The sequence below is a fragment of the Odocoileus virginianus genome, chromosome 34, assembly GCF_023699985.2.
Source record: "Odocoileus virginianus isolate 20LAN1187 ecotype Illinois chromosome 34, Ovbor_1.2, whole genome shotgun sequence".
NCBI classification, from domain to species: Eukaryota; Metazoa; Chordata; class Mammalia; order Artiodactyla; family Cervidae; genus Odocoileus; species Odocoileus virginianus.
Genome location: NC_069707.1, coordinates 14,737,604 through 14,757,520, shown reverse-complemented (window position 1 = coordinate 14,757,520; position 19,917 = coordinate 14,737,604). Strand labels below are relative to the sequence as shown.

At 40.2% G+C, this 19,917-nt stretch overlaps 1 protein-coding gene across 1 annotated transcript in view; it reads left to right on the top strand.

Annotated features, from left to right (window-relative positions):
- Positions 1–11,283: 11,283 nt before the first annotated feature.
- CCDC170 (coiled-coil domain containing 170) overlaps positions 11,284–19,917 on the top strand; it is a 90,878-nt gene continuing 82,244 nt past the window's right edge. Inside the window, exon 1 of the mRNA XM_070461622.1 lies at positions 11,284–11,640. Within this exon, the coding sequence (XP_070317723.1) occupies positions 11,566–11,640 (75 nt within the window). The 5' untranslated portion in view covers positions 11,284–11,565. The remainder of the gene's footprint in view (positions 11,641–19,917) is intronic.

Sequence of the window (19,917 nt, the reverse complement as noted above, 5' to 3'; positions counted from 1 at the left end):
CACATACCAAAGGCCAGAAATTCAAAGTTACACCTAACCAGGTTTGGTGAACAGATAACCTATCCCGGACACATACATGATCACGATATAAAAACTGGAAAACATAAATCTGGGCCTTTTGTTTATGTTTTCACCTTGGGACAAATCAGGCTGAATTTGTGTCTGAGTGTTTGTGACTGTGTGTGAACACAGATGTGTGAGGACTGCCTCAGAGAGTTTTGCTCACACGTACATTACAAAATGGCTGAAGCCTGATGTGCCAAGGAATTGGGATAATTCTGACTTTTTCTCACTTTACCTTTCAGAGTTCTGGGAAGACTCACCTGCCTCGTGAAGCCTTTTCCAACCTACCATCAAATATGTTTATGATTCCAGTCGTGAAGACATACCATGGTTGCAGTACTGCTTGGTGACTAATTGTGGTTTGTATTTTATGGTTTTTCTCTTTTCTGCAACTCATCATTCCTTGTTAACCAGAAAATTCTCAAGATTAGACTTACATACTTTTTATTCTTTTGAATTCACTGAATAGTCTGATCACCACTGTGTATCAAGAGCAGGTATTAAGTAATTGTGGCTAATTTACCAAATGAAATAAAGGCAGTTTAAACTCATAAATCAGTATTTTAGAACCACCTCAAGAGACATCTGTCTCTGAAAAGGCTGAGGAATTGATTTCTTTAAAAAATGGTTAGGCAAAGACTCAACTTCCTGTAACTTGCTTCCTTCTCTTTCTCTTTTATTAGAGGGGGTTTTATAGACCAAGGAAATTTACGACTCACAATGCAAGCTTATAAAGAGGGTATTTTAATGGGGGTCAAATCTGTGAATCAGCAGAAGATTATAATCTCTTTCCAAAAATTAGACTCATTTATTTTTATGATGTTGTTGAGAAAATAGATGAGGATGACTTTATATGTATGCATAAGGTTGGCTAAATCGAATCGGTAATAAAATCTAGCCTGGTCTGAATCAGAAAAATCATTGAAATGTTTTTGAATACTTTTGAGAAAACCTCAGCAGGAAGTTAGAATCGATACTGAAGGCCCAGAGTGTAAAAGGAACAGCCTTCCCGCTCCACTTTTATAAACTTTTTATTAGCAAGAATTATTTGTTGCTTTTTGAAAGAAAGTTGGCATCATTTTAAAAGAAACCCAAAGCATGTCTAAAATGGGGTCAGGAAAATCCCACACTCCCCCACCCAAAGCCATAAGATTTTCCAAAATAATAAAGACATTTTAAAGATCCAGAAGAAGCGGGGGTTTTGCTTAATTTAGAAGCCACATTTGCTTTTGAAGGTCGATTTTTTTTTCATGGAACATTTGTTTGGTAAGTTATCATAATTTTTGATGGAATATTTAACATTGGTCCTTCAAGAACTTCAACACGTGGGAGCAAAAACTCCCAAAGAACTGTATTCATATTTTCATAGCTGTCTTGGAGTGTGTACTGAGGCACTCAGTCGTGTCCAACTCTTGCGACCCCATGGACTGTAGCCTGCCAGGCTCCTCTGTCCATGGGATTCTCCAGGCAAGAATACTAGAGTGGGTTGCCATTCCCTTCTCCAGGGGATCTTCCCGACCCAGGAATTGAACTCAGGTCTCCTGCAGTGCAGGCAGATTCTTTACCAATCGACTTACGAGGGAAGCCTCAGAGTGGCCCTGACTAAACAGACCTGTGATAACCGGGTTCTGTTGCGTTCAGCACCCAACAAGTCCTGTGGATGGATGATGGTCCTGAGAGAAGGCCCGGTCTCTGGGAGGTACTTGGTGTGTATAGGTTTGTAGGTGGTGAGGTTAGACTCTTGAAATTTAAAACTTTGAAAACCTGTTTATCAATTTACATGAGAAATAAAGCCATTAAGTGGGCATGACATTTGGGGTTCATTGTCTTTCCCCTGAACTTCTGTGGGATTACTAATAACCTCTCTTGTGGTTACCATATTCTTTGTATCTGTTACTATTTTCAATTAAGTTACAGTACCTTGGCTGGGAAAATAGTGTCCTTATAAGGGGTTTTGCATATCTCTGCTTTGGTTTAATCACATGAGGCTAATTGATTTTTAAAAAATTGAACTATAATTGGTATGCAGTAAGAAGGCAATGGCAGCCCACTCCAGTACTCTTGCCTGGCAAATCCCACGGACGGAGGAGCCTGGTGGGCTGCAGTCCATGGGGTCGAAAGAGTTGGACACGACTGAGCAACTACACTTTCCCTTTTCACTTTCATGCACTGGAGAAGGAAATGGCAACTCACTCCAGTGTTCTTGCCTGGAGAATCCCAGGGCCGGCGGAGCCTGGTGGGCTGCCGTCTATGGGGTCGCACAGAGTCGGACACGACTGAGGTGACTTAGCAGCAGCAGCAACATTATACAAGTTACAGGTGTACAATATAGTGATTCACGATTTTTAAAGCTTATGCTCCACTTATGAAGCCCTGGTGGCTCAGATGGTAAAGACTCCACCTGCCATGCCGGAGACCTTGGTTCCATCCCTGGGTTGGGAAGATTTTCTGGAATGGGAAATGGCAACCCATTCTAGTATTCTTGCCTGGAGAATTCTATGGACAGAGGAGTCTGGCTGGCTGGGACAGTCGATGGGACGCAAGGAGTCGGATACAATTGAGTGACTAACACTTTCACTTTACCTTTCACTCCACTTAAAGTCTGGCTAAATTCCCTGTGTTGTACAATTATATCCTTGCAGCCTATTTTATACCTAATAACTTGTACCTCTTAATCTCCTACCCTTCTTTTGTCCCTCCCCACTTCCCTCTCCCCACTGGTAACCATTAATTTGTTTCCTATATCTGTGAGTCTACCTCTTTTTTTGTTATATTCACTAGTTTGTTGTGTTTTTTAGATTCCACATATAAGTGGTATTACATAGTATTTGTCTTTTTCTGAATTATTTCACTTGGCATAATGCCTCCTAAGTTCATCCATGTTGCCACAAATGGCAAAATTTCAGTCTTTTTTTAATGATTGAGTAGTATTCTATTGCATAAATAAATATATATAAACATACAAAATTTGTATATATGTATATGCATATATATATAAACTTTATATATATGATATCTTCTTTATCCATTCATCTGTTGATGGACATTTTGGTTGCTTCCATATCTTGAGGTCAATTGATTTCTAAGTTCTTAGAAATGAGGTGCCTCTGTTGTTTCTACCTACAACCTCTTTCTAAAATTCATATTTTCCAAAAGAAATGAAAATGCTTTAAGAATTTATCCTTATCTGCTGAGTAGCGAAAAAAAAATGTAAGCCTGTGGTCTTCCAAAGTTCTGAGTAATTTAGCATAAGTGTAAACCTTTTGCTTTTCCGGTCCTTTTTTGCCGTATCTTGTGGGGGAATGTTCTTCTCTGTCTTTTAGAATAATAATGCTAAAAGCCAACACTTATTTAATACTTTGTCCCAGGTTCTGTACTAGACACTTTGTTGTTGTTCGGTCACTAAGTCATGTTGGACTTCTTGCAACCCCATGGCCTGCAGCACGCCAGGCTTCCCTGTCCATCACTATCTCCCACAGTTTGCTCAAATTCATGTCCATTGAACTGGTCATGTTATCTAACCATGTATTAACTTATGTAATCCTTGCAACAATCCCATGGGTTAAGAACTGTTATTACCCCTATACACTCCGGTATTCTTGCCTGGAGAATCCCATGGACAGAGGAGCCTGGCAGGCTACAGTCCATGGGATTACAAAGAGTCGGGCACAACTGAACAACTAATACAATAATACAGATGAGGAAATAAGCCCAAGGAATTAGAGGAATTTGCCCAAGTTCAAAATAAAGCTCGAAGTGGCAGAGCCAGAATTTTATCCCAGACAGAATGATTCCAGGGTCTGTCCATCTACCCCTGTTTGAAAGCCTCCAAGGCCAGAGATAAATTCAAGGACTTTTGGTACTTTTTTAAAAAAGGACAAGATTTCTCACACAAGTTTATACTTTACTAGTGCTTTCTTCCCCATATATATGAAAACAACTAGATCTCATTTATAATCTGATTTCAATCAAAGATGAATCTACTGATTGCCAATTTTATTAAAGCAAGAAAAATGCTTGACCCTACAGAGCTTCACTGGGTAATCAGTCTGTTACTTCCAGCTACCAAGAAGGAGGGCTGTTTTTATCTGAGAAAAATCTGCCAGCTATACATAGATTTAAAAATTTTGTAGCAATATATCTAACTAATTTTTAAAGCAATATGTCTAACTGAAGTGATATAGCAGTGATATTCTTTGAGCATCATTAATCTCTCTTTTAGAGATATTGCTACGCAATTACCAGAAATATTTTTGTAAACACCATTGCTTTTCCTTCAAAGAATTTCATAATCTCTTTGATGCTTTCATGCACAGTGAATTTTTATCCCTGCATTATTTTGTTGGTAACACTCATTTTATTTTTAAAATCATACCAAATAAACACAGAACAAATGCACTTAAAAGTTATTATTTTTTGAAGCAACATTTGGCCTGCTTTTTAACAGACATGATAAATGCTGAAAATATTCGAACTCATTTTTATTCTTTGTTTCACTTTTTCATCCCCAAAGAGTTTAAAATATACATAGACTAAAAAATACATGAGAGAAAAAAATAACAAGGATTCACAGATTTTTTTTTCATCATGTCATCATGTGTGATAAATTTTGAAAACTTTATACCTATAGAGTATTATGGAAAATCTATTTTTACTTCAGATGAATAATTTTTTTAACAAGAATATATTATTAAAAATTCATATTACATGGTCACGTAACTGAATTGGCAGAAAGTACATTTGACTTATCCCATTTAATTATTGCATTATTAAATATAAATTATTTAATGACAGTTGTCATAATGAAAATGTTTATAGATTTTAATCAAAAACTTCAAGATACCGTTCAAAAACAAAGAGCAGATGATACAAACTGCAATGTGAATGTCAAATTTAATCAGTGATCAATTCAGTGGAATTCAGTTTGTTTTTCACAGTAGTTATATTCTATAAAGTCATTTTAAACACTGAATTAGCAAATACTAATCCACTGCTCCCAGGGGAAATACAGGCTTAGGTTTCCATGAGTGTTTCGTCACGGCATTTTCATTAACTTATCGGTACATGACCTTGTTTTGCATGCGTTTCTGTTTAGAGACACTTCAATATATATTGTTGAATCATTACATTGAACTCATGGCAAACAGCCTTGAGTAACTCTGTAGTTCTTGTCTAAATGAAGCTTATCTAAAATGCTGTTTTCTCTGTGAGGCACATCACAGCCTTATCGGCTTAAGAACATTAGAAAGCACTTCAGCACTATGTCTAGAAGACTTTTAAAATAACAAAGTCACACACATACACAAAGCACAAAAATGCAAAAAAAAAATGGAACTAAAGAGATCACAAAATAACACTTATTTACAGTCTGAGGGCTGAAACAAGAAGACGGAGCATAGCCTTTCCATTAATTCAAATATTTCACACGCTGTGCATGTCTGTGAATGACTGAGAAAAGCTCCATGAGTATTGATTTTCGGGCTGTGAATAAATTTCAGTGCATAGGTGAATTTACAGATATGGAATCTACAAATAGGACTGACTGCACTTGTAAAACTTAAATATACAACTGATCAATGTGTCAGAAGACAAGCTTCTTATTTAGAAACCCAAGCTGTAAGTATTATTCACTTATCAAAGTTAGTTCTCCTTCATAGATCAAAGTAGCTAGTACATAGCTAACCTTTTAAAAGGACATTTTAGTTCTATCAGTTGAAATAACTCTCATAAAAAATGTACAAATTGCCCATCTTCACAACATTTTTAAGTGTAATAAAAACACAAAGATATTTCCAAATAGCAAAAATGTCTCTGCTTCGGAGAGTGCCCCTTAAAATGTGCTGCCCTTGAGCAGTGTACAACCTGGTCAACCATATAGAGCAGCCTTAACTGTAGGTAGGTGGCATAGGAGAAACAGCAGGCAGAGTGGATGAGTTCGACTTTTGAGAAGTGCTGACTGTTAGATAATATCTGTTACAAAGAGTGGCGAACTTGGAGACAGAGAGACCTCACTTGAAAAACCTATACTGCCAATTAGTTTTTAAGCCGATTTTATTCATTTATTTTCATATTTTTATTTATTTACTTGGCTGTGCTGGGTCTTGGTTGCTGCCGCTGGGCTTTTCTTTAATTACAGCGAGCGGGAGCTACCCGCTAGTTGCGGTGCTCTGGCTTCTGATTGCAGTGGCTTCTCCTGTTGCAGATCACAGGCTCTAGGGCCAGTGGGCTCAGGAGTTGCAGCTCCTGGACTCTAGAGCACAGGCTCAACAGTTGTGGGGCACAGGCTTCGCTGCTCCACGGCGTGTAGGATCTTCCAAGTTCAGGGATTGAACCTGTGTCTCCTGGGAATCATCAGATTGCAGTTAAAAAAAAAGTAATTCTTGTGTTGGCTCGAAAATGAATTAGAAGCAGACTGGTTGGTATAAAAGCCCAGATTAAAAAAAGCAGCCCCCCTCCAAAGAAAAGCTCCTTAAAACCCAGTCTAAGACAATCAATAACAAGAATGGAGAAAGGAGAAAGATTGAAGAGTTATTTCCGAAACTGCATCATGCGGTTGTAGATGTGATCTTTTCTGGAACCCCTTTTCTTAGCTGAGATCTCCCTTTCCCCCCAACAGTTGCTTTGTCAGCTGTGAAATGCTGTCCGTTTCGCTGGAGACTTGACCTCCTGCCAATGGATGACTGACTTGAGACTGGAGCTGGGGATGGGGCAGGGGGAGGAGGTAAGAGGTACAAAGAGCCAGCCCCCCGGCATCAAAGTGGGAAGTTAGTTTCCAGGCTCAGCTACATGCTTCAGTAGCTTGTTCTCTCCTCCTATCCTGTTTTCTTTGCCGCCTAAGTAAACCACTTTCTTAAGAATCCTGACTCCTAACTCTTTCTGAGACACTAATGCCCAAGGTGAAAGACCTTACGAAAAGACCCATAGCTGCAAAGGGAATGTGGAGGAAAGCAAAAGAGGCCCTTAGGCTCTTTACTTCATCCCAGACTTCATAAATCCTTCTGACTGGTTGACACTTTTCCTATAAAGAGACGCACAATGAGGTGGTTCTTCTGACAATCTGCCAGGAAGTTCATTCTCCCCTTGGGGTAGAAAAATATTAACATTGATTGCCTGATTAATGCCTCCAAATTTTTCCTGAAATATTGAACTCTTTTAAACTTGCAGCTTTACCACTGAAAAATTGCTTCAGCTAGGCCTTGGAGGATGGCATTATGTACAGCGAATCTTTTTGATTAGTTGAAAAAATACAGATTAAAATTGAATTATCAATGAAATATATTGAATTTAAAGTCAGATGAAAATCATGTGAGTCTGGAAAATATATATTTATCATGGGTGTTTTCCAGAACCTTCTATTTACCTGGCTAAAATATTTTTAAAAGCACTTTAAGTTCTGAATAAGGATTTTACTTTCTTATTAAAAAGAGCAGTCTGTCATTGGTTTTAATGCTGAAACCAAAGGTCTTTGAATTGGTTGTTTTTTATAAAGTGAGCTCTCAATAGTTTCTAAGCTTAGCCTATCATAGGTTATAAAATGGATCATATTTATTTCAGGTAAAAAATATGTTGGAAACAGTTTTAAGTATTAGGAAAAGAAAACAGACTTTAAAAATAAATGGTATGAAACTTTATAAAGATCTTTGGAAGCGACAGTGAGAGAGTGTTTTACAATTAGTCGTGTTGTCAGACTAGAACAAATAAGGGACAGGGATTTGCTTCAGGATGAATTAGTAAAATGATAATCATTCCTAAATAAGGACTAATTGTATGTATACATATAGCTGATTCACTTTGCTGTACAGTAGAAATTAACACATTGTAAAGCAATTATATGCCAATAAAAATTAATTTTTAAAAGGACTAATTATTAGAGAGATCAAATAGAAATCAGCAAAACAACTGAAACAAGTCTAAGAAAGGACCGAGAATGGTTGGAAAAAACCTTTAAATGTGGTCACTTGAAGGATAGACGTATTAGATTTTGGTGGTCTGTCTTTCACCAAGGCATCTTGTATTGGATATCTAAAGCAGTATGCAGTATTTGGCAACATTTCATTCAGCCGTTGAGGAAAATATTTAAATCAAATATATTCCTTGAAAACAATCTTTAGGCAAATAAAGTGTTATAGGAGTGCTTTCTGGACAGGTTTCTAAACACACTGAAAGTCCCCAAAGTTATCTTATTATAGATTTTTCCTATGAGAAACGTATATATTTGCAAGACAAACAAGCAAACAAACATAAGGAAGAAACCAGAGAAATTAACTTCCAAAACCCCAAGAAAGTTCCAATATAGAAGCCCAAGTGCCAGAGATACAGATCTTAATGTCTTCCCAGAGCTACTGATGAGGCATTTCAATCTTGTCTCAGATATCATGTTTATCGAACATCTGTTTCAATGTGCCAGGTTTCTAAACATATTTCAGGATTGTAACATGATAGAAGAATGAGGTAGAAATTCTGGTTTAAGCTGGACGTGCCCAGGGCTTCCCGTTCCCAAACTGCAAAATATTTGTTTGCCTTCCCCTATCAGCACCTCAGGCTAAATGTGTCCTAAACCGAACTCTCTCTCCTCCTCCTCCTTCAGCTTTATCTCCTCACTGCATTTCAGGCTTCACTGGGCTTTCAGCCTGGCTGGTAACCTCAGATTCCTGTGGAGTCCACCTCCAGATCTCCCCCGCCCCCCATCACCACTCCCAGTCCGACAGTCTCAGTTCTCACTTGTCATGTGACGGCCCCTCCCGAAGGCCTCCTCCACTCCCCTCTAGATCCTTCTACATATCCCACTTACTGCTGCCCTTTGATTGTAGCCTTAACATTGTCCTTGACCTAAATGACTGTATACAAAATAGATAAGCAACAAGGACCTACTAAATAGCACAGGGAACTAAGTTGTAATAAACTATCATGGAAAAGAACCTGAAAAAGTATATACATATAAAACTGAAGCACTTGGTTGTCCACCAGAAACTAATACAACATTATAAACCAACTAAAAACTTGGGCTAAAAACTTGGCCCCCAGTGGAATGGTTTCTATACACTAGCCTGGCATCTAATTAAGAGCGTCCCTTTTCTATAAAAAAGCAGTTATATGAAGTGGACTAGTTCACACTGCTGGCAGCTACCTGCTCTGTAGTTATGATAAAGAAAAATAGAAGTCTGTACTGAGACATTACACACCATAATATGTTGCCCACACACGCAGTCTTGTGAGAAATCTGGGCAGGAATATTTTTTAGATCCCTCCCTTGCTTAAACAAACCCAGAGTTCCCCCCACTGCCAGCCTGCATCTTCTATCGCCATAGTAGCAGCTTGTCCCAAACTGTAGTCTCTTCAGGGTCCAGCTCAGACCTACATCCAGTCTTGGGTCCTTCTTTCAATTCTCAAAGGACCATCATCAGGTATTGCCTTGAAGAATCACTTGGTTCATGTCTTAACATCCCAGAAAGTTTGAAGGCATCCAGGTGGGGGTCAGGGCAGGCACTTTTCTGCTCCCACTTACCATGAAAGTACATTTTTTTCTGCATGGAGAAAAACCTGTTTAACACTGATTCAAATTTTTATTCTATTTTCCCCCAGCTTCATCAAGATATAATTGACAAAACTGTAAGATAAAATGTGCACAGTGATGACCTGATGTAAGTATATGTTGTAAAAGGATTTCTCCCATCCTTTTAACTAACACATTCATCACCAATACTGATTTTTTAAAATAAATTTATTTTGTATTGGGGCATAGCTGATGAACAATGTTGTGATAGTTTACGGTGAACAGCGAAGGGACTCAGCCACACGAATACATGTATCCATTCTCCCCCCAGCACCCGCTCCCATCCAGGCTGCCGCATGGCACTGAGCAGAGTTCCATGTGCTGCTATGTGTAGGTTCTTGGTGACCAACACTGATTTTTAAAGACTGTGTAAATTCATATCTTCTGCTGTGATGAAGAAGAGTTACAAGTTTGACCAGAGTGACCAGAATTAGACTTTATGAAGTTGAACTCTGCAACAATTAGATGTAAATAGAGAAGGGAACTTCTCAGCTCCTCTTCCAGTTGCCTTGAGGTTGTGTCAGTTTTTGTGTTTCCTTGGGCAGTGTCATTTCACTGAAAATTTGACAAGTGTGTAGTAATTGTACTGCAAGGAAAAACTGCAATTGAAAAGAATGTTTACTACAAACTATACTATTAAGAGCAGAGTTCTGACAGCTTTAGTTTCCATTAAAGGATTTTTTTTTTTTTTAATGTTGCTTCCAGTGAAAGCGTTGTGGTCATCCTGGATTGGACAGGTGATCGTTATTACTATAAAATCAAAAGACATCATCTGAGGCCAAGAAGTTCTCAGAGATAATAATGAATGCATGTAGGATGGTTGGATGGAATCCAAGAAGAGTTGCCATATCTTTGATTTCATTTAATTTTAGAAGCACACACAGGGAGTTCTACCAAGGGCCTTCAAGTGGGGTGAATGTGGGTTTCATTTGAGGTTCTGCTACAAACAGTGGGACCTAAGGCAGGTGACTCCCCTTCTCTGTGCTTTAAAGTCTGGGGTCTGATCTTCATTCCGTCACTGACCAGCTGTATACACTCTTGGACAATTTATTTCATTTCCCCGTGATTGTTTCCTCATCTTAAAAATGGATTATTCTAATATCCACTTCATAATCTTGTTTTTACTAATGAGATCATACTTGGAAAGCACTTAGAACAGCTCTTGAGAGAACACATGTAACTGTTTTATAACTAGAAGCTGTGGCTGTTACCAACACTAGTCTCACTGTTATTTATATTTCCCTGCAGGGTTGTAGAGAAGGTTAAATGAAAGCACTGCTCACCAGGACAGACTACATGATTTGCAGGTCCCAGTAGAAAAGGCAAATGTAGGGCCCTCTGTTCAAAAATCACTAAGAATTTCAAGAGTGGAGTTAAAACAAGCGCAGGGCCTGTGCGGCTGCACGGATTGCACACCCAGGCGGCGGCTGCCGGGGCGCAGGAAGAAGCAGAAGCGTTGGCACACAGTGGGCGCTAAATTAATGCTCATGCACCTTCAGGACAGCGCACGCCGCCAGCACGGTTACCACGGACCCCTCCCCCGCCCCTGTCCCCTCGCTGTCACTAGTCCCTGACCCGAGGACAAGACCCGGAACTGCGCCCGCGGGGGAGCCCGGCAGTGAGGACCGACCTCCGGCCCCGCCGTCCTCAGTGGCTCCGGCCCGGGCCGAGCCTCTGCCTGGCCGGATGGGGCCGCTCGGCCGCCGCGCCGCACCGCCCCCAGGGACAACTTCGGGAGGATCGGGGTCTGCCAGGCGCCCCCCAGGCGCGTCTCGGGGGCCCGGACGCCTCGCAGCCCGGCCGAGGATTCCGGGTCCCGCGGGCGCCGCCAGCGTCCGGGGCCCCGCCGGCCCGCCGCAGTGTTTACCGGTTGCCCGAGGAGACGCGCCCGCGCGCACCGCCGGCTCCCGCGCCCGCCGGTCCGAGCGCGCCGCGGGACCCCGGCCGCCATGAGCTCCTCCGGCCCGCGGCGTCCGCCGCCCACCGGCCCCGCCGCCTTCGGCGCCTCGCCGCCCGCGCCCGAGGTACCGTCGCAGCCCGCGGGCGCGCGCCGGGGCGGCGCCGGCGGTCGGTCTCTGCCCGGGAGGGCGCCGGGGAGGCTCGGCCCGGTCTGCGCGCGGCGCTCCTCGCCGGCGAGCTCTCCTCTCGGTAGCCCGGGTGGATCGTGGTGGGAACGTCCCCGCGTCGGAGAGGGACTTGGCATTGCCAGCGGCCGGCGAACTTGAGGAAGTGAGGGGGCAGGTTGTGAGTTTGTGAAATGCGGCTGAACTTGAGGTTGTACCAGGTCGCGTCTCTTGGTCATCCACACGGGTGACATTCTCAAAACAGTGTATTTGGCTCCTGTAGACCCTCCCCGAACCCCCGCCCCCGGCGCCAAGAATTTCTTGCTTTTATCTTAAACTCCTTAGCTACTGAGAGACGTGGTTCAGAGCAGTTTCTTCAAACCGGAGGTGGTAAGGTTAATACTACAGTCTTGAGGGAAGTCGCTGCTCTTTTCGTTGCTAATCATTTCAGGAACGGTTATTCCATTGTCGGATCCATTTACTTGTCTTTTCCCAGGTGGGCATCGCTGACTTGCAGGCTCAGCCTGGGCTAAGTGTCCCATGATGGACCCCGCGCAGGGGCCCACCCCGCAGAGCGTGTGTCAGAGGTTCCCCACGAGGGGGTACTCTGTTCAGTCGAACTGCTTGCTGACCCCAGACGGTACTCAGCTCAGCTGACCACAAAAATCCCTGGGGCACGCTCTTAACAATTCAAAACTTGGGCTGGATTCTCAAGCTGTAGGGAATTCTAACATTCAGCAGCTTTGGTAGCAGCCTTTACATCTGACCAGATAGTGCCTTCCTTCTATTTAGATTTTTTTGATTCTTGATGTGTTTGTGGAAAACTAGTGCCATCTTGTACAAATAAAATTAGTTTTTCTTCCACTAGAAAATTTACATATTTTGTCCCTATCTTGTATCCTTTGTGCGTTAAGAATATTAGCCCATGCATAAGTATGTAGAGTTTTTGTACTGCTTATATTTGTTTGAGGGGACAAATTGAAAGTAAATTACAGACCTCATGGCCCTTCATCTCTGAAAAATACTCTGGTGTGAGTCTCCTAAGAACAAGAGAATTTTCTAACCAAAACACAATGATCAAATTCAGTGTGTTTAACATCTTTATAATAATATTATCTAATGCCCACTATCTGCTCTTTTGCCAGTTGTCCCAATAATGCCATTTACTGCAATTTTTTTTTTTTCCATTTCAGGATCACACATTGAATTTAGCTGTGTGTCTTTAGTTTCTGTAAACCTGGAACAGTTCCTCGGTCTTTCTTTGTCTTCGGTGATATTTTTGCAGAATCTAGGTCACTTGTTCTGTAAAATAGGTTTATCAGATTGTTCTTCATGAGATTTTTGGTAGGAATACTATCTAAGTGATGTGTCTCAGTTCATCAGAGCAGGAGGTATATGGTGTCAGTTTGTCCCACTATTGGTGATGTTCCTAACTGGTGACATCTGCCCATTTTCTACTGTAAAGGTGGAAAAATAATTAGTTATAGTAATACATGATCATATTGAATAATCCTACTGATATATACTGAGATTTTTAGGGTAAATTTTACCATCTACATAAAGGAAAATATCCACCAAGGCCAAGACTTTTAAAAAAATTATTTTTGGCTGCTCGGGGGCTTCCTTGTTGCTCTCGGGCTTTCTGTAGTTTTGGAGAGCCAGACTACTTTCAAGTCTGGGTGCATGGGCTTCTCATCGCGGAGACTTCTCTTGTTGCGGTTCCTGGGCTCTAGGAGAGCAAGCTTAGCAGTTGTGACTCACAGGCTTAGTCGCCTATCACACGTGGGATCTCCCGGAACTATGGATCGAACTGGTGTCCCCTGGATTGCAAGGCAGGTTCTTAACCACAGGACCACTGGGGAAGCCCCCAAGCCTAAGACGTTAATTGACCTGAAAGACCTGAATTTTATTGAGAAGCAAAATGCCAGCATTTACTGTAATTACTTTTTCAGTTTCCAAAATACTTACCTGAGACAATCTTACAACTCAGATGGGCAGGGCAGGAATTTCCCATTATACACAAGATATAGCTTGTTCAGTTAGCAAATAATGGAACAGTAACTTAAATATCTTTCTTTTGAAAGTTTAGTGCTTTCTCTGCCATACCATTATGCACTGAAAAACAGATTAAAATACTAAGTAGGGATAATAACCAAGTGTATGAGGAAGTAAAATACTGCAGGGACTAGAAGTATTAGCTATGAGTTCAGGCAGTCCTGATTACACCACTTAACTGTGACACTGAGCAAAAAAAAAAAAAAAAAAAAAAAAGACAATGTCTCAGAACTTAGTTTCTTCATCTGCAACATGGGATCATAAAGCTTATGACATAGCGTGGTTTGGGGATTCACAGTCAATATATGTAACGCTGCCAATGGGGTGACTGAATACATCACTGTTGGGAATTTGAGCAAGTTGCTTTCCTCTTTGTGAAACAAGAGTTAGAATAGCTGCCCAATGAAGTTGTTATGAGAAGCAAAGGTAAATAGCAACATGGCCTATCCGCAGCTATAGTTCTTCAAAGGAAAGAGGACTTAAACTGGTCGTGTATAATTATGAAAGAAGTAAAGTCAGTTTTTCTTTATTTCCCCGCCATTTCAAACATTTAAAAAATTATGGTAAGATACACATAACATAAAATTTACTGTCTTAGCAAAATTTAAGTGTACAGTTCAGTAGCCTTAAGTACGTTGCTTTATTGTACAACTATCATCACCGTCTATCTCTGAAACTCTTTTCATCTTTCAAACTGAAATTCTGTGCACACTTAACAGTAACTCCCAATGCCCTCCTCTCCCCAGCCCCTGGCAATCATCATTCTTTTTCTGTGTCTGAATTTGATTGCTCTGGGCACCTCGTTTAAGTGGAATCATACTGTATTCATCCTTTTGTGACTGGTTTGTTTCACTTAGCATAGTACCCTTGAGGTTCATTCATTCATCTATGTTGTATTATTAATAGTACGTGCATTAGAACTTCTCCCCTTTTGAAGGCAGAATGATATTCCATTGCATGTATATGTCATGTTTTGCTTATCCATTCTTCTGTACAAAGACACTTAGACTATATTATTGTGAATAATGCTACTATGACTATGGGTATACAACATATCTTCAAGATCTTCCTTTCAGTTATTTTGAGTATAAGAATTATAATTGCTGGATTATGTAGTATTTCAATTTTCAATTTTTTATAAAGTTTTTTCTTTTTGATATTTATTTATTTGGCTGCACTGGGTCTCAGTTGCAGGTTCAGTATCTTTAATTGTGGCATGCAAACTCTTAGTTGTGGTCTGTGTATCTAGTTCCCTGACCTGGGATCGAACCTGGGACCTCTGGATTGGGAGTGCGAGTCTTAGCCACTCGACCACCAGCAAGGTCCCCAATTTTCATTTTTTTTGAGGAACTGCCTTACTGTTTTCCATAGTAACTGCACCATTTTAATTCTTATCAGCAATGCACAGATGTTCCAATTTCTCCACATCCTTGTCCATTCTTGTATTTTCCCTTCCTTCCTTTTTCACATTCTCACTCTCTCCTTCCTTCCTTCCTTTCTCTCTCCCACTCTTTTTTTTTCCCCCTGTAGTCAGCCTAGTGGGTGTGAAGTAGTAACCATTTCCACTGTATTCCATTTCCTTTCTCTTTGATTTGTTCTGTTTTTTTTTTCTCCTCCTTTTAATCAAACTCAAATTAAGAAAAGATCTGACTCTAATAAAATGGCTTCATGTGAATTTAAGTCAGAAGCCTTGGTATTCTGGGTATAAAGGAAAACAGCCTGAAGCCTCCCACAAAGGTAAGAAATGAGAGAGAAAGAAACAGAAATAGCAAAGTAAAAGAAAAAAAGACGATGAAAAGAAATACAAATATGTCAGTAATTATAATAAGTGTAAATGGATTAAATGCTCAGTTAACCAATAAAATTGTCAAAGAATTTTTTAAAAAATTTCAGATGTATGCTATTTATGAAAGACATATTTAAACAAAAGTATATGGGAAGATTGAAAGCAACATGTTTGAAAAGATTTACCAGACACATAGTAAGCACAGGAAACCTTATTGGATATGATAATATTATACAGAATACTTTTAAAGCAAAAAAGCATTACTAGAGGTAAAGAAAGTCACAATGATGATACAAATTATATCACTGCCACATAATAATAAAAATTATTATTTATCAGAAAAAGTTACAACAATTCTAAATGTATATGCATCTAATAAAATGGCCTCAAAATATGTAAATCCAAAATAGACAGAAGCAAAAATCTCTGAGGAGACACAGGCAAATCTACCCCTACAGTAGAACAGTTCTAATATACCTCTGTATGTATCGGAGAGATCCACCAGACAAAAATTTGGCAAGGGAACTATTAAAAAGCTAAAAATACAAAAATGTTTAAGTCATTATGAAGAAGAATAAAAGGATATAAAATATTTGGGCTATATATGGCTGTAGAAGTTAACCAGATGGCTTTTTTTCTTTGCTCAAGGGAATAAATACTTTTTGGACTATGAAACAACCAATTGGACCATGTCCTAGAAAGTGTATTGGTAGAGATTGAACTAGATAACTAATTAAATGTTTTTTCTTGTTTCAAATAAAAAAGGGCTTTATACAATTAAAAATTATTGATAACAATCTGATCATGAGTTCAGCTCAGTTCAGTTGCTCAGTTGTGTCTGACTCTTTTCAACCCCATGGACTGTAGCACACCAGGCTTCCCCATCCATCACCAACTCTCGGAGCTTGCTCAAACTCATGTCCATCAAGTCAGTGATGCCCTCCAACCATCTCATCCTCTATCGTCCCCTTCTCCTCTGTCTTCAATTTTTCCCAGCATCAGGCTCTTTTCCAATGAGTCTGTTCTTTGCATCAGGTGGCCAAAGTATTGGAGTTTCAGCTTCAGCATCAGTCCTTCCAATGAATATTCAGTACTGATTTCCTTCAGGATTGACTGGTTGGATCTCCTTGCAGTCCAAGGGACTCTCAAGAGTCTTCTCCAACACCACAGTTCAAAAGCATCAATTCTTCGGCACTCAGCTTTCTTTATAGTCCAACTTTTACATGACTACTGGAAAAACCATAGCTTTGACTAGCCTGATCTTTGTCAGCAAAGAAATGTCTCTGCATTTTAATATTCTGTCCAGGTTGGTCATAACTTTTCTTTCAAGGAGCAAGTGTCTTTTAATTTCATGGCTGCAGTGACCATCTGCAGTGGTTTTGGAGCCCCCCAAAATGAAGTCTGTCACTATTTCCACTGTTTCCCTATTTATTTGCCATGAAGTGGTGGACCAGATGCCATGATCTTCGTTTTTTGAATGTTGAGTTTTAAGCCAGCTTTTTCACGTTAGATAAACCCACCTTGAAGGATTTTCTGTTAAATAATTGGCCAATACTCTTCAAAAGTGTCAAGGTCATGATTGGCAGAGACTAAGGAAACTCTGGGCTGGAAGAAGCACAAGCTGGAATCAAGATTGCCTGGAGAAATATCAATAACCTCAGATATGCAGATGACACCACCCTTATGGCAGAAAGGAAAGAGGAACTAAAAAGCCTCTTGATGAAAGTGAAAGAGGAGAGTGAAAAAGTTGGCTTAAAGCTCAACATTCAAAAACGAAGATCATGGCATCTGTTTTTCATGGCAAATAGATGGGGAAACAGTGTCAGACTTTATTTTTTTGGGCTCCAAAATCACTGCAGATGGTGACTGCAGCCATGAAATTAAAAGACTCTTACTCCTTGGAAGGAAAGTTATGACCAACCTAGATAGCATGTTAAAACGCAGAGACATTACTTTGCCAGCAAAGGTCTGTCTAGTCAAGGCTATGGTTTTTCCAGTGGTCATGTATGGATGTGAGAGTTGGACTGTGAAGAAAGCTGAGCGCCGAAGAATTGATGCTTTTGAACTGTGGTGTTGGAGAAGACTCTTGAGAGTCCCTTGGACTGCAAGGAGATCCAACCAGTCCATCCTGAAGGAGATAAGTCCTGGATATTCATTGGAAGGACTGATGCTGAAGCTGAAACTCCAGTACTTTGGCCACCTCATGCGAAGAGTTGACTCATTGGAAAAGACCGTGATGCTGGGAGGGATTGGGGGCAGGAGGAGGAGGGGACGACAGAGGATGAGATGGCTGGATGGCATCACTGACTCCATGGACATGAGTTGGAGTAAACTTCGGGAGTTGGTGATGGACAGGGAGGCCTGGCGTGCTGCGATTCGTGGAATCGCAAAGAGTCGGACACAACTGAGCAACTGAGCTGAGCTGAAGGAAACAAGACAGCTAGAAGCAATGTGAGAGCCTGGGTTGACCCCTGGACCAGAAAAAGGACATTATTAGAAAACTCGAGAACTTTGAATAAGATCTGAGGTTTAGTTAATAGTATTATAGCAAAGTTAATTCCCTGGTTTTAACATGCCTCGGATATGTAAGTAGTTAACATTAGGGGAAGTTGGGTAAAGGGTACACAGAATCTTTCTGTTCTAATCTTGCAACCTTTTTCTGGGTCTAAAATAACTTCAGAATAAAAAGTTTAAAAAATGAATGACAAGCAGTTAATTCTTTTGTATATCCAAGTTTAAAACTGCAACACTTAATTACTCTTGATATCTAATTATTCTTGGACCACCTGGCTGAGGGGAAACACTCAAATAACAGGTGGATAAAAGAACTTTTTGAACACCAAGCAGAGCACCATTGATTTTCCTTTCGTATTTCAAAAAGGTGGTGTGAATCTTTACTTAAAGTGCAATGTACAGGATATTTGAAACAATAGTGAGTGCTTCTTGGTTTGCACTTGAATTAAGTTGACTAATTATAAAGACTTACTTTTTCTGTGTTCAAGGACAATTTAAAATTTTAATTGAAAAAGGGAGTAACATTTGCTGTACTTAGAATTATTTATGCTAGGTTCTTTCCCCAAGATTTCTTTTTTCTTTGTTTCGCTTCCAATTTTTTTCCTTTGAAATTGGTGCTTTGGTAGCTTTGATCTGAGGCAGAGAAGTTCAAAGGCATTGCCGAGGTGGACCAGCAGCCCAGTGCTCTTTCTCTTATTGATAGCAGCACTACAATTGATTATGGCTTCTATCTCTACGTGTTAGATAGTGCTTGAATAAAATATTTTAAATATTGCTAGTAAAAGGAAATATATGGAATTCTATTTCTGAGTAACTGAACTAACTTCCTTTTTGTTGACTAAATTTACTCTTATGCTGTCCCTCCTGACTCTTCCGCGTTAGCTTTGTACAGAAACATATTTTTCAGCATTTCTAGGTCATCAATATCTAATCTCAATGTCAGGGCAAAGGGGAACAATGTCAAGACCCGACTAGTTGTCACATTTCTACTAAAGTCTTTTCTACTTCAGGGTAAATGAAATGGGTAGAGTGGAGAAGCAAAAAGGAAGTCTTGATGTTGAAATTTTGTGACTATTTAGTAAGCAAAAATGAGAATGTGGGAGGAAACCTGAACCAAAAAAAACTCTGCTTGGTGAATCATACATAGATTGAGTCACCCATGTGGTGAATGTTTTTTGAGTCTCAGGGCACCAAAGATAGGGAAATTCTTTGCTTCAGCAGTTAAAAAGTGAGCGTCAATTCTAAAACAGGTGCTGTTTTAGATAAGGTCCCACTCTCATAAATGTTACATTTTATTGGGGGGAAATAGATAACAAAAATAAACAAATGGATAAACAAGGTAATTTCAAAGTGTGGTTAACACTAAAGTGGGATCACAGGATCAAGACTGACTGGTGTAGAGGGTCAGCTTTGGATAGGGTGGGCCCAGATGACTCTCCCAGGAGATGACATGTGTGCTGAGTTGTCAGTGATGCTGGGAGGGAGTTTTTAGAAATAGCTTCCCTAGGGGAAGTGTGTTTAGAAAGAGTGCACTACCATGTGTAAAATAGGTAGCTAGTGGGAACCTGCTGTATACACAGGAAGCTCAGCTCAGTTCTCTGTGTGAACTGAAAGGGAGGAGGTCCAAGGTTTGGGGGGACATATGTATCCATATGGCTGATTCACTTTGTTGTACACAGAAACTAACACGATATTGTAAAGCAACTATGCCCCAATTTAAAAAAGAATACAGTTGGTAGCAAGTCCCTCAGTTTAGGTGTGTCTCATGATTCCTCATCCTTAGATTCAAGTTAATCACTTTTGGCATTTTTCAGTGATCCTATATGAGAGATGGTGTGTTTCTTAGTGCATCATGCCAGGAGCCATATGTCAGTTTATCTCAC